The 14,426-nt window shown below is 48.8% G+C and overlaps 1 protein-coding gene across 3 annotated transcripts; it reads left to right on the top strand.

The window, feature by feature from the left end:
* Nucleotides 1-14,160, top strand: CACNG6 (calcium voltage-gated channel auxiliary subunit gamma 6). 3 transcript variants are annotated; one of them, XM_044260483.1, is made up of 4 exons: nt 1-328; nt 4,745-4,819; nt 6,846-6,983; nt 13,883-14,160. In XM_044260483.1, exons 1-4 carry the CDS (start codon nt 1-3, stop codon nt 14,119-14,121), a joined length of 780 nt encoding a protein of 259 aa, XP_044116418.1. In that variant the 3' UTR covers nt 14,122-14,160. The 3 variants fall into 3 exon arrangements, with proteins under 3 accessions (XP_044116418.1, XP_044116419.1, XP_044116420.1); XM_044260484.1 differs by lacking the exon at nt 6,846-6,983; XM_044260485.1 differs by lacking the exons at nt 4,745-4,819; nt 6,846-6,983.
* The last annotated feature ends 266 nt before the right edge of the window (nt 14,161-14,426 follow it).

Below are 14,426 nucleotides of genomic sequence, written 5' to 3'. Positions count from 1 at the left end.
ATGATGTGGTCTAACTTTTTCATGCAAGAGGAGGACCGGCGGCGGCGGGAGGCTGCGAGCCGCCGGCGTGCTCAGGGGCAGCACCAGCTGACGCCCGAGCGGGAGGGAAAGATCAAGCTAGGGCTCCTGCTGAGCGCCGTGGGCGCCACGCTGGCCGTGCTGGCCGTGGGCACCGAGTTCTGGGTAGAGCTCAACACCTACAAGACCAATGGCAGTGCCATCTGCGAGGCCGCCCACATGGGGCTGTGGAAGATGTGCACCAAGCGGCTGTGGCAGTCCGACGTGCCTGCGGGCAGAGACACCTGCGGCCCCGCGGAGCTGCCCGGAGGTGAGAAGCCACACCCCCAGCCCGAGGATTGTACCCCAAGGGAGCGGGAGCGGTGGGGGTCAGCGGAACCCATACCCCAGGGGGACCCTGAGCCCCAGGAAGGAAACCTGCAGTTTCAGAACCAGCCCATGCCCACATCAGCCAGTGCTCCCTGGTATAACCTTTGCCCCAGACGCAAATTATATTGGGGGTGGGGGGGTAGAGTAGGGGGTAAGGGAGAGAGAAGAGGGAGAGAAGAAAGACTGTACTTCAGATTAGCCTGTAACTGGCCTTCCTGTACCCATCCCCCCCAAGCAGCCTGTCCCAGTTATATCCCGTGCCCCAAACTGCCTGTACCCTCAGATTAGTCTGTGCCCTAAAACTAGCTCATACCTGAAACCAGCCTGTACCCCCAGACTGGCCTGTGGGCCTGGACCAGCCTATACCCCCAGACCAGCCTGTGCCCCCAGACCAGTCTTTACCCCCCAGATCAGCCTGCACCCTCAGACCAGCCTGTATGTACAGAGTAGCCTTCACCCTAGACAAGTCTGCACCCCCAGATCAGCCTGAACCCCAGGCCAGCCTGCACCCTCAGACCAGCTGGTACCACAGGCCAGCCTGTGCCCCAGACCATGCTCTGACCTCCAGAGCTCTTGCATGTCCAGGAGAGCATGCGGGCCCAGACATCTGTGTGTCTCCAGGCCAGCCTGTATCCCAGAGAGAGCCCATGCTCCCTGAAGAGATCTTGTACCTCTCCATGCAGCCCATGTCCTGAGCCCCGACCTGTCCCCCCCAACACCGCTGGCAATGCAAGCAGCCTGCACTTCCCAGAAGTACCCACACTCCTGACACAGCCTGGGCTCCTGGAGAGAGAGTTGGGGTTTGCCAGTCACCCTGCAACATCCCAGTGGAGATCTGATGCCTCCGGGAAACGTGCAGCTTCATCTCCATCCCTCCCACTCCGGAGTGTCCAGACTGGACCCTCAGGTCTTTCTTACTTTTTATTACAGACACCCCACAGCCCTCACTGTTCTGCAGAATGCCCTTTCACCCCTGCCGATGCCAGAAAGCTATCCCATACCTCACACTCTCCCCGATGGGGCATGCTATGTCCTTCATGTACACCAGTGGGACATCCTATACCCCTTGGGAGCCCCAGCAGGCTCTTGCTCTGTATCCCACACCCTCGCGGTCCGTACGGGTTGTCACGGGCTTCATCACCCACATGAGCTCTCCAGCACTCTACTCTCCCAGCACCTCAGTGCCCCTCAGAGAAGATCCTCTACCCCTCTGGGCTCAGGATGGGATTTCCCTTCTCACTTATCTAGATGTGCTACCTTATATCCATAGGGTCCCAAATAAGATGTCCCAAGTCCTTGAGAGCAAAGTGAGATGCCCAGCACCCCTTGTTGTGTGAGTTCCCCACCCACTCAGGGTCTGGATTCAGACACTTCGCTTCTGCAGATGGGCTCATTTTTTGTTTTTTCTGTTTGCCCCGTGGAGTCTCAGGCAGGAAGTTCCCAAACGTTGACAAAATGAGCTGCCGTGGGAATCCTATGCTTGTGTAATATGTTTGGAGGCTTATGCCCCCAGGCTCTGTTCGAAATACTTCGCATTAATCCTCGTATTCTCGTAGCATCCTTCTGGATAGGTACTACGTATCATCCCCATTTTATAGAAGCCAGGAATGAGGAGTGAGGAAGATTAAGCGGCTTTATCTCTGCACCTGGGCTAGTCATAGGGGATTTGAATGCTGGTTGTCTCTGTTCTTAACAACCACACTGGATTGCATCTCACTAGTCCACAAAGATGTCCCAGAGGTCCTGGCTGTCCCCTGAGGGGATGCCTCCTGCCCCAAGCTCACTGCACAAGGCAGGATTCCTCACATCCCTTGATGCCCCCCCACATTGATCAGAAAGGACTTCCGCTTCCTCCCAGGAAGGTCTCCATCCTCCCCCCAGTCCTGACCCTCCAAGGGACCCTCCAGAAACTCACAACTTCCATTATCTCAGGACTATCCCACACGTTGCCCTAGTCTTCAAAGGGCTCTCATATTTCCCTGGGCTTGCATGGGGAGAAGGGTGTATGTGAGCCATCCTACTCTTTTCCAAATGGGCTATGCCATCTGGAGTCAGAGGTGAGAGGTCCTCAATCATGAGTAGCCAAAACAGGAGGCCAGACAGCCCGCACTCTCTCAGAAAGATATACCACACCTTCTTACTCTCTAGATGGGACTTCACCTTTCCCTCGTGGATGAAGACCCTCGGTCCCCCACTGACTGCTACAAAATAAGCAGCCTCACCCTTTGCTCTACTGCATGAAGCATCTTTTACCTCTTGCTGCTGCAAGATTGCTGCCGCTGCGGGGTAAGGACTCCCGTCAAACTGCTTTGGATAGGACCCCGCCTGCCTCTCGTCTTCCTTTGGGGCATGGCTGTGGGGTCTCCCCCCACCTCGCCTGACTCAGCACCTTATTTCTTGTCACTCCACAATTTGGTCTGTTCCTTTCTCCTTCTCCAGACCACCCAGCCCCCCTCTCCTACATCTTGAACCTCTCTTCCTGTCTGCCTTCCCGTGCCTCAGTTTCCCCATCTGTAGAAGGAGAGCATGGGGCCAGGCAAATTCTCTGAGAGATGCTGGTTTTGAAATGCAGGTCGGAAAGTGCCCCCTCTCCTGCCTTTTTAAAGCTTCAGTGTCCTTGGACCTCAGGTAACCCAAGTCGGATGAATCTGGTTCTTCTTTGGCGGACACCACAATTGTCAACAGTTGCCTTCCCAAGATCCTTCTCATGCTTTATTTTAGATGCTGTTCTTCCCTGTCCCCCCACCATTCCTTTCTTTTTAAAAAAATTAATTTTTTTATTTATTTGATTTTTTATAAACATATAATATATTTTTATCCCCAGGGGTACAGGTCTGTGAATTGCCAGGTTTACACATTTCACAGCACTCACCAAAGCACATACCCTCCCCAATGTCCATAACCCCACCCCCCTTCTCCCAACCCCTCTCCCCCCAGCAACCCTCAGTTTGTTTTGTGAGATTAAGAGTCACTTATGGTTTGTCTCCCTCCCAATCCCATCTTGTTTCATTTATTCTTCTCCTACCCACTTAAGCCCCCATGTTGCTTCACCACTTCCTCGTATCAGGGAGATCATATGACAATTGTCTTTCTCCGCTTGACTTATTTCGCTAAGCATGATACGCTCTAGTTCCATCCACATTGTCGCAAATGGCAAGATTTCATTTCTTTTGATGGCTGCATAGTATTCCATTGTGTATATATACCACATCTTCTTTATCCATTCACCACCATCCCTTTCTAACTCAGCTCTTTAAAGGGCTGGGTATGCACACACTAATATACATGTTAACTTGGAAAATACTGAGCATTCTTTATATCTGTCTGTGTTTTCATTTACATAAATGATACCATGCTGTGGATTTTTTTCCTGTTTATGATTTTTTTTTCTCAACACTTGCTCAGATCTCCCCACATGGCTTTGTTACTCTAATTCTTGGCTACTGTGCGCTGCAGAGATTTGCTCAAGAGCCATTCCCTCACCCTTACTTGAGTCCCTAGACATGATGCTTGGGCTGATTCTGATTCCCCGTTATTAGCAACAGTGTTGCAGCAAACATGCACATGTATGTTCCTGCTCCTAGTGTTTGCCTGGGCACGCACCCAGAGATGAAATTGTTGGGCTATAGGTTATCAGTGTACTTCATTTCGTAAAGGACGTCGGAGTGCTTTCCAAAAAACATGAGTGTATACTCCCAGCTGTTTCCTCTTCTCTTTCCACTGCTTGATATTACCCTTTTAATATTTGCCAATCTAATTGATCTAAAGTGGCATTCCCCTGCTGATTTAAGTTGCATTTCTAGGATTCCTGGGGAGGTGGAGCATCTCTTCATATCCTTGTGAGTCATTCAGACGTCTTCTGTGAATTAACTATTTCTGTCCTTTGCCCATTTTTCAGTTGGTTTCCCTCTCTTTTCTTGCTGACCTGCAGGAGTGAATTCTTTCTGAGATGAGAATCTCTTTTGAGTCTATTAGCCTTCTGTTCCCCATATCTTGGTGTCCTTTGTTGAATAAAGCGATCATTGTTTATAACCCCACGTGGCCCTCAGCAAACCCATATGGTGGAGCCTGGAACAAGACTGTTTTCTCATTTTATAGAGAAAGAGTCAGAGGCCCCAGAGAGGTCAGCGGCTCTCACTAGGCCACAGATCTGGACCTCAGAGCAGACTGGAGCCCCAGCTCCTGATAGCTAGGTGACGGCAGGTGGTTTTTGCTTCTCTGCGCATCATCTGTGTCCTGTGTCTGTCGGGGATGCGGATGTCCTATTTTTAGGCTGCTGTGAGTGATGCTAAATGTCCATCCTGACCTTAGCCTAGCAACTTCCATGTCACCACCTCTTTCTCTCCTGCTCCCACAGAAGCAAACTGTACCTATTTTAAATTCTTTACCACGGGGGAAAATGCACGCATCTTCCAGAGAACTACAAAGAAAGGTGAGAACTGAACCCTGCGGTGGGGGAGCGGGGGTGAGGGGATAGGCTGGCCATGCTGGAGGAGTTCTTGATGACATTGTCTTCTCTGCTTCGCCCTGGGGAGGTCCCATCTTTGGGGGGGCCCCGCTGTGCCTGATGCTTCTGCCCCAGCTCTGCCTTTGTCACGTGCTGTGTGACTTCAGGCAGGCCACAGCCCCTTTCTTAACCAACTGAGCCACCCAGGCGTCAGGCCACAGCCCCTTTCTGTGGGTAGTACTTTAATATCTTAGTGATGTGAGCTCACCACATGCTAAGCACAGTGCTGAAGGTTTCCTTTCTAAGAACTCTGGTCCCTTACATGACCCCGTAGGGCAGCGGCTCTGTCTTCATCTTCCAGATGAGAAAATGGAGGCCCAGAAATGGTTACATTTACTTCTCCCAGGAAGTGGCAGAGGCAGTGGCAGAATTCAAACCCAAATAGTCCTGACTGCTAGGCAATGATCTCCGATGGAATCTTCCATGAAATGAAAATGTTATCTTTGCTGACCAGTATGGTAGCCACGCGCCCCATGTGGCTGCTGAGCACTTGGAATGTGGCTAGTGTGATGGAGAAACTCAGTGTGTGTGTGTTTTAAGAATTTATTTATTTATTTGACAGAGAGAGAGCATGAGCAGGGGGGAGGAGCAAGGGGAAAGGGAGAAGCAGACTCCCCACTGAGCAGGGAGGCCGACGTGGGACTCAATCCTAGGACCCTGGGATCATGACCTGAGCTGAAGGCAGAGGCTTAACAAATGAGCCACCAGAAACTAGGTTTTTTTTGTTGTTGTTGTTTTTTAATTTGGAGTTTGTTTGCTTTTAAGTAGGCTTCATGCATGGAAGCCCAATGTGGGGCTTGAACTCACAACCCTGAGATCAAGACCTGAGCTGAGATCAAGTGTCCGACCTTCATGGGCCACCTTGGTGGCTCAGTCAGTTGGGCATCTGCCTTCAGCTTGGGTCCTGATCTCAGGGTCCTGGTATGGAGCCCCACATCAGGCTCCCTGTTCAGCAGGGAGCCTGCTTCCCTCTGCCCCCTCCCCTGCTCATCCACACTTGTTCTCTTTCTCAAATAGGGTGAGATCTTTAAAAAAAAATAGGGCCAGACATTCAACCCACTGAGCACCAAGGCACCCCGAATTTTGTTTTAATTTAAATCCACTTAAATGAAAAGACTGCACATAGACCACACACATACTGAATAATGGAACTCTTAGAATTTTACCCTTTCTGCTACAACCACAACCTCTCCATCAGCCCAGTGTCTCAGTATCCCTCCCCACCAGTAAAGGGACTGTGGTCGTATCATGACTCTTATCCAGTCTTTGTAAGGATTTAATGCGACAATGCAGCTAAAACAGACGGTGTGGTGTCCCGTGCATAGTAGAGTGGGTCTCCCTCCTTTGTGTCTTGTCTTTGTGCTCAGTGAGCTCAGGCAAGTCTCTGTGCCTTTCTGGGAGAGGAAGTCATCGGCGTGCCGGTGTTCAGCACACCTGCTGTGTGCCAGGTGCTCCACTGGGCACATTAGATTTCTAATCCTCACAACAACCCAATCAAATAGAGATTTTGATCCTGATTTTCTAGAGGAGGAAACCAAGGCTCAGAGAGGTTTGGTGATTTCTACTACAGTCTTCCAATGAGGAAGTGGCTGGGGAGAATTCCGACTTGGACCATTTCACTGTAACATACTCTCTTCTCTGTTGTCACCCACTTGTCCACTGTCTTAGCTGCTTCACCTGTAGGCAAACAGGGACCAGATCATAAGTAATGATGTTCCCTTTCCCTTTCTATCCCGGCTGTGTCTCCTCTTTGCTCTGGGGTCTCAGGCAAATCCCTGGCCCTCTGCGAGTCTTAGTTCCTTCAACAGCGTAAGCATAATATTGGACTGGATGATCTACCTGAAAAGTTTTGACTAGACCTGAATCTTCCATCTTCTTAGTTCTGGGTCCCTATAGGGGAGATCTTCCTACATCCCATGTTCTCTGCTTCTTCCCTTTCCTCCCCTTGCAGAAGTGAATCTGGCAGCTGCAGTGATAGCGGTCCTAGGCTTGGCAGTCATGGCCTTGGGGTGCCTCTGTGTCATCATGGTGCTCAGCAAAGGTGCAGAGTTCCTACTCCGAGTTGGAGCCGTCTGCTTTGGCCTCTCAGGTGAGGGTTGGGAGCCTGGAGACTGAGGGAATTGCATGCTGGGAGGTTGGATCTCCAGGCACTGTTACATGCTGGGAAGTAGCATGTCCAAGCACTGTTGCATGTTGGGAGGTTAGATCTCCAACTACTGTTGCATGCTGGGAGGTTGGGTCTCCAGGCACTGTTTCATGCTAGGAGGTTGGATCTTCAGGCACTGTTGCAGGCTTGGAAGTTGGGTCTCCAGGCACTGTGCATGCTGGGAGGTAGGGTGTGCTGAACACTGTTGTATGCTGGGAGGTAGGGTCCCCAAACACTCTTGCATGCTGAGAGTTGAGGGAAACCCATGGGCTATAGAAGGCTCCAAAATGGGAGAATTCCAAGTTTTGTTGTTGTCTGGGGATCAAGATTCTCCAGACACTATTTTAAATTTGGACCAAGGGTCTCCAAGGATTATTGCATGCTGGGTTGGATGCTGGTGATTGGAGAAGCTCAACATTTATAGCAGTCTCAAACATAGGAGTTTGAGTCTTCAAACACTGTTGAAGGAAGTTGAAGGACATCTCTTAGCATTGTTGGATTCTGGGAAGCACAAGGGCTATTGTAGGCTCAAATGTGAGGGTTCTAAGCCCTATTATTCACTGAGAATTGGAAGGTCTCCAAACATTCTTTTAGATTTGGAACTGGGGTCTTTAAGGACTGTTGTATTCTTGGAGTTGATGGTCCAAAAAAAAAAAAATGCTACATTTTTTTAATGTAGTCCTCATTGGATCGAATGTTTTCTAAGGAAGATATAAAAGTCATCAATTATATTAGCTTCATTTATTTATGCTTTGTGTGTTTACTGAGCACTTGCTATAGTCCATGTGTTGTGCTATGGGCTGGAGATACAAGACTAACAAGACATGACGTCTGTCCCTCACAGAGCCTAGATTCTGACCGAATTAGATAGTAACCAGGGACATCTGGGTGGCTCAGCTGGTTAAGAATCTGCCTTCAGGGATGCCTGGGTGGCTCAGTTGGTTAAGCGGTTACCTTCAGCTCAGGTCATGATCCCAGGGTCCTTGGATCAAGTCCCACATCAGGCTCCTTGCTCGGCAGGGAGCCTGCTTCTCCCTCTGCCTCTGCCTGCCATCCTGTCTGCCTGTGCTCACTCTCTCTCTCTGACAAATAAATAAAATCTTTAAAAAAAAAAAAAGAATCTGCCTTCAGCTCAGGTTATGATCCCAGTGTCCTGGGATGGAGTCCTGCATTGTGTGCCCTGCTCAGCAGGGAGCCTGCTTCTCCCTCTCCTTTTGCTGCTCCCTCTGCTTATGCTCTCTCGCTCTGTCAAATAAATAAATAAAATATAATAAACAATTGGACCGTAATGAGTAATTACACATATTACAACCATAATTGTGACAAGAGTCAGGATAAAGCCTATTAGGGGAATGTATTGTAGTGAGGGTATGTCCGAGAAACTCAGAGAAGGTGATATTTAAGCTGACAATTGAAGAATGAATGGGAATCATCCTATCAGAGTGTGGTGGTGACAGAGGTGGTGGCAAAATTGGTGATGTTTGTGGCGATGTTGGCAATGATGGTGATGATCATGGCGATGAAGGTTTAGCATGTACAGAGGCTGTAAAAGACTTAACAAGTTTGAGGAACAGAATGAAGGTCAGAGCATAAAGCAGGACAAATCTTGCACAATGGTACATGGTAACTCTAACAACAAGAGAGGTAGATCCTGGTGCAAGGTAAGAGAGACATGATGAGTCTTCGAGAGCACGAAAATATGACTGGAAAATAATAATGGCCAATTCTTATTATTTTGTTGCCTTAGGTATCTTCCTAAATAAGAGGGGGAATTCAGTCATGTCCCTTCCTTTCTTTCATTAATTTGTGTGTTCATTTTATTCTTGGTGCACACACAGACACAGTACACACAATACGTTTGTACATGTATGTAGAGGTCCTATCAGAGTGTACAAGACAGAAAGGTGCTTTCCCTTATGGAGATTATCATCTGGTTAAGGACACAGAAATATCACAGGTCATCCCACCATTATAAACTTCTAGGTGCTATAGAGGAAAAGGAAAGTAGATTTCTGTGAGAGTGCATAATAAGAATCCTTGGTTTAAAGCAGGGAGTTAGAGAGTTACCATGAGTAACCAAGCTAGACAGAGTTTGATGAAGTTAAGGTCTTGAAAGAAAGCCAATGTGGCTGGAGCATGGAGAGTGAGGCGGATCCTGGTATAAAAGATGGACCAGGGAATCAAAAGATCTGGGTTGGAATCCCAATTTCTGAAGAGTCACGTGATCTGGCCATTATTATTATTATTATTTTTAATCTCTGAGCCCAAATGTTCTTATATCCCCGAACTCACTCATCCAAACATCCATTTGTCGAATATCCATCCCATCCGTCCATCCAGGCATCCATCTATCAATTCATTAATTCCCCTCCCACTCTCTTCTCTTCTTCCTTTTCCATTCTCCCTTTCTCTCTCCTCCTCTCCATCTAATCTATTTTTCCATCTGTTCATCCATCCAATTATTGAACAAGTATTTTTTTGATATCTCGTAAGTGCTCGATGCTGTGTTAGGAACCACTGGGGGGTAGAATGATGAATGAGGTCAACATGTCCCTGTTCTCATGGAATTTACAGCATGGTAGGGATTTGGTGCTGCTGTTATTACTGAACTCATACCCGGGTTATTCCTGGGGGTGCCATGGAGGTGTGGATAGAAAAGTGTTTTATGGAAGTCTCAGGCATGAAATTTTCTGCAGACTGTACAGCCAAATGAAAGTGAGGGGGTGGATTTGATGCTGTAGGTGCTTTGGTTATATCGGGTATCAGGGACTATGCAGATTGTGTTTTTAAGGTCTCCTTAGATAAAGGGACATATGTAGGTAATATTGTTTCTCTTCATAAAATATACACATCACGTGTTGTTCGTGTGTTAGAGCTCTGAGACAGACAAGTTTCCTGCCCTTGTGCATTTATAGTTTAGTGAGGGAGATAGGAATTGGCCGGCTAGACAGTACTAATATGAATTAATATATGTTGATAATTCTGGCTGTGGTAAATGCTATAAATGAACAGAGTAAGAAGGAAATGTATAAGAGGGAGATCTGATATTGAATTAAGCAGCAGTGATCAGGGAGGTCTTTTCTCAGAAGAAGTATAACATAAATAGGGATGCATACGAGGCTCCAGGCTTGAAAGAATTTGGTGGTGCATCTAAAGGCTGAAAGAAGTCTTACTCTCTACCATTAGAGGGCGAAAAGAGCAGCCGAAAGGGGGCTGAAGAAGTAGGCAAGGGCCAGATCACCTGGGCCCTTCTAGGTTATACAAGGGATGTCAGGCTTGGTCAAGGAGGAGGTAGAGTGATGTGCTTAACAGAATAGTGTACGGAGTAACCCTGGTTTCCCTCAAACCCAAGCTCCACTTCCCATCTATAGACAATAATACATATCTCATAAGGTCTAGTGGGAAGAGATGAGACATGACAGCATTTGGTGAGATTCTTGGTACAAAGCTAGTGTGTCAAGGCCAGGGGTCCACAGACTATAGCCCATGGCCAAGTCCTTCCTTTTTTGACTTTGGGGTTAGTCATGTTTTCAAACTGCGAATCATACTGTGGTTCCTACCTAGTTCAAAGGCCAATAGAGTAACAATAAATTACTACCACTAGAATAATGTGGGTCCAAGGTCTTACGTGGCCTGGCTCCTGACTACGTGGGACTTCAGCTCTTACCATTCGCTCCCTCCACTCAGGCTATGTGGGCTTCTCCACTCCCCCTCAGATACTCCAAGCTCATTTCCTCAGAACATTTTGCACTGCTGTCCCCTTAGCCTGGAATGTTCTTCCACTACATCTTTCTGTGCCTTCTTTCCTTGTATCATCTAAGTCTCTGACCAGATATTTCCGCCTCAGAGGGACCACTGTTGACCACTTTGTCTAGAGTAGGTCGCCTACCTGGTATGTCCTTACCTTGCCTTTACTTCCTCCACAAACTCGATCAATACCCGAAATTATGTATTTATGTACGTATTTGTTTGCTCAGGCTGCCATGGCAACATACCAGAGACTGAGGGAAGGGAAGGGGCTTAAAGAACAGAAATGTGTTTTCTCACAGTTCTGGAGGCTGGAGGTCTGAGATCCAGGTGTGGGCAGGGCTGCCTTCCTCCAAAGCCTCTCTTCTTGGCTTGTAGATGGCTGTCTTCTCCCTGTGTCCTCACACGATCATCACTCTGTGTGTCTGTGTTCTCACCACCTCTTCTTGTAAGGACATTAGTCATATTGTTCTCCGTATTGGATGAGGGCCCTATTGGCCTCATTTACATTTGATTATTGCTTTAAGGATCCTATCTTCAAATATGGTCACATTCTGAGAAACTACAGGTCAGGACACCAACACCTGAACTTTTGCGGCCACAATTCAGCCCACAGCAATACATCTACCTGGTTATTGTCCAATTTTCCCTTTGGGATGGAGCTCCAGGAAGACAGGGTCTTTGTAAGTCTTGTTTACAATGAGAGCTCAGGGAAGGTCTGTTGAATGAATGAAGGATGAGTGGATTAGCCAAGGAAGAAAGCGGACTGGAGAACGTCTCCTCCTTGTCCCAATGCTCTTGTACTCCAGTCCCTTAAACTGAGCTGTGTGGGGTCAAGGAGGCCTCAGCAGGGAGCCAGTGACCCATAGGGCAGAGTTTCCTGGCTGCATTCTCCAGTCCCCTGATTAAAAACCACACAGGGAAGCAGATTGCCGGGCGGAAGGAGGGTCTGGGACTGAGATTGGGGCCAGACTCAGGGTGAGAGAGAGGAGACCGCTAGGACCCATGACTCATGGATGACCATCAGAGAGTCCTACATGACCTGACCCCTGATGGCCTCTCTACTTCCATCACCCGCCACTCTCTGCTCCCCACTCTCTTTGTTCCAGCCACACTGACCTTCTCTCTTTCCCCCAAACACCCTGTAGTCCTTCTACCGTAGGACCTTTGGACGAGCTGTTCCCTCTGCTTGGAACAACCATCACGTAGTTTTGTGTGTGCCTCATTCTTTTTTTCATCCTCCAGGTATTACTCAAATGGATCTTCCTGGTGGCACCATCTTAAAGTCCCTGCTCCACCCCTGGATGTCACTCCCCTTCCCATCACCCTGTATTTATCTCCTTTCCCGGCACACATCACTGTCTGAAATTATCTTGTCTCCTCATGTGTTTACTTTGGAAGTTACAGCCTGGCAGCCCACAGCCAGCAATGACCCAGAAACGTACTTTGGCGGGCAGTGCATAAAAATGTCTCTGAGCAAGTGTTTAAAGGTTGGGCGAATCTCCATAAAAACAGTCATCATTTAAAAAATTCCAGCTATCCTTGAAAAATCAGAAGGTCTGGCAATGTAATTTCCTATTTCTGAAGGGGAAGTGAAGGTTGGCCAAAGCTGAGGTTTGGCTGCTTTTTCTCATGTTTCCCACCACACTCACCTGCCTCGTGGATTTATGCTTCCTCATTGCTTCCTGCGGGCATCTGAGTTTTGCAAGCTTTTGTTTACTTGCTCACCACCTGTCTCTTCCGAGTAGAACATAAGCTCCATGAGGTTAGCGTCTTTGTCTGTCTTGTTCTTTCTTCTTCTCTTGTCGTTGTTGTTTTTAACCAAATTGCATTGCGACTTGACTGACTTTCTTTTTGTTTTACGATCCCACTTCTTCATTAGGGTATGACGAATGGGCTTTCCTGGGGTATGGTTGATGAGTGGAAATCGTAGTAATTCAAGGTGTCCAAGTTGATGTGTTGGTATACCTGCTCATCATGAAATGATAACTACAGTCAGCCTAATTAACCCTATCTGTCACCTCACATGGCTGCCTTCGTGTGCATGGTGGGAACTCTGAGGACCTAGTCTCATAGCAGATTTCAAGTGTAGGATACAGTGTTGCTAACCATAGTCACCCGGCTGGACCTCAGATCCCCACAAACTCATTCGCCTTGCATAGTTGAATTCTGTGCCCTTTGCCCCACATCTCCCCAACTCCCCTCCCTGCCAGCCCTTGGCAACCACATTCTACTCTGGGCTCCCATGAGTCGGACTGTTTCAGATTCCATCATCACTCTTTCCAAAAGCCTTGATGGAGTTTTGTTTTTGGTTTTGGTTTAAGTAACTCTACACCCAATGTGGGGCTTGAATTCACAACCCCTGGGATCAAGAGTTACACATTCTACCAACTGAGCTGGCCAGACACCCCTTTTCTTTTTTTAAAAAATATTTTAAAATGGAGTTGTCATTTGCTTTTTGCTGTTCTTGATCCCAGGGCTGGCTTTATTTGTTTGTTTGTTTGTTTGAAGGAGGGGGAGGGGCAGAAGGAAAGAGAATCTGAAGCAGGCTCCATGTCTAGCGTGGAGTCCAACGCAGGGCTTGATCCCACAGCCCTGAGATCGTGACCCGAGTTTAAGTCAAGCAGGATGCTCAACAGACTGAGCCACCCAGGCGCCCCCTGCTTTTTTCTTTCTTAAGGCTATAAAACACACACAACATGAAATTTACCATTTCATCCATTTTTGTGGCTGGTCTGTCCCGTGGCGCAGCCAGCCCTGCTCTCCATCTCCACCCCTTTTTCACTTTCGTGTTTCCCCAGCTGAAACTCTGCCCCATGAAGAAGCAACCCCCATACATTCCCCCGGTCCCTCAGCCCCCGGTGGCCACCATTCTGTCCCTCTGTCCTGTCCCTCTCAGTTTGTGTTGTGTTCCTTCTGTATCTCCAGCTTCCCAGACTGTGCATGCTGTGTAGTGGGTGTTTAGTAAGGGGTGGTTGGATGAATGGGGGGTGGGTGACAGGAGCATGAGATGGAGCATGTGAGGGAAACGCTCAGATCCAGGTGGGGGGATTTCCCCTGGGGCCCTGAGCACCATGCCTGTCTTCTCCCCACAGGCCTGCTGCTCCTGGTCAGCCTGGAGGTGTTCCGGCATTCCGTGCAAGCCCTCATGCGGAGAGTCAGCCCTGAGCCTCCCCTTGCCCCCGCCCTGACCTACGAATACTCCTGGTCCCTGGGCTGTGGGGTGGGGGCCAGCCTGGTCCTGCTGCTGGGGGGCGGCTGCTTTCTCCTGCTCACCTTACCTCCCTGGCCCTGGGGCTCACTCTGCCCCAAGCAGGGGCACAGGGCCGCCTAGAACCACCTCTGTGCCTTGTGCAAGCTACTTCTAATCCCTTCCTTTTCTCCATTTTATCCCCCCAAATCTGCCCCCCCAATCCTGGAGAGACTGTGTTCGCCTTGTTGTGGGGCGCATGGGGTTCGCACAGACCTGCTTCTGCCTCATCTTTTCCCTCTGTGAATATGTTCTTCTCTGTGGCTGAATTGGGATGCTTGGGGGTAGGATGGGGAGAGGATTTTTGCAAACGAGGGTCCCCAGGGAAGGTCGGAGGGAAGGGGACCTGATGGGGTAATGAGGGAGTGGGGTGGCGGGATGAGGCCAGG

Source organism: Neovison vison, chromosome 7 (genome assembly GCF_020171115.1).
Source record: "Neovison vison isolate M4711 chromosome 7, ASM_NN_V1, whole genome shotgun sequence".
Taxonomy (NCBI): domain Eukaryota; kingdom Metazoa; phylum Chordata; class Mammalia; order Carnivora; family Mustelidae; genus Neogale; species Neogale vison.
Note: the sequence above shows the minus strand (reverse complement) of the source record. Positions and strands in the feature narration are given on the sequence as shown.

Coding starts and splice junctions, on each gene's coding strand:
- CACNG6 (XM_044260483.1), top strand. CDS start 1: ATGATGTGGTCTAACTTTTTCATGCAAGAGGAGGACCGGCGGCGGCGG. Junction 329..4,744: donor CCCCGCGGAGCTGCCCGGAG/GTGAGAAGCCAC, acceptor CTGCTCCCACAG/AAGCAAACTGTACCTATTTT. Junction 6,984..13,882: donor CGTCTGCTTTGGCCTCTCAG/GTGAGGGTTGGG, acceptor TTCTCCCCACAG/GCCTGCTGCTCCTGGTCAGC.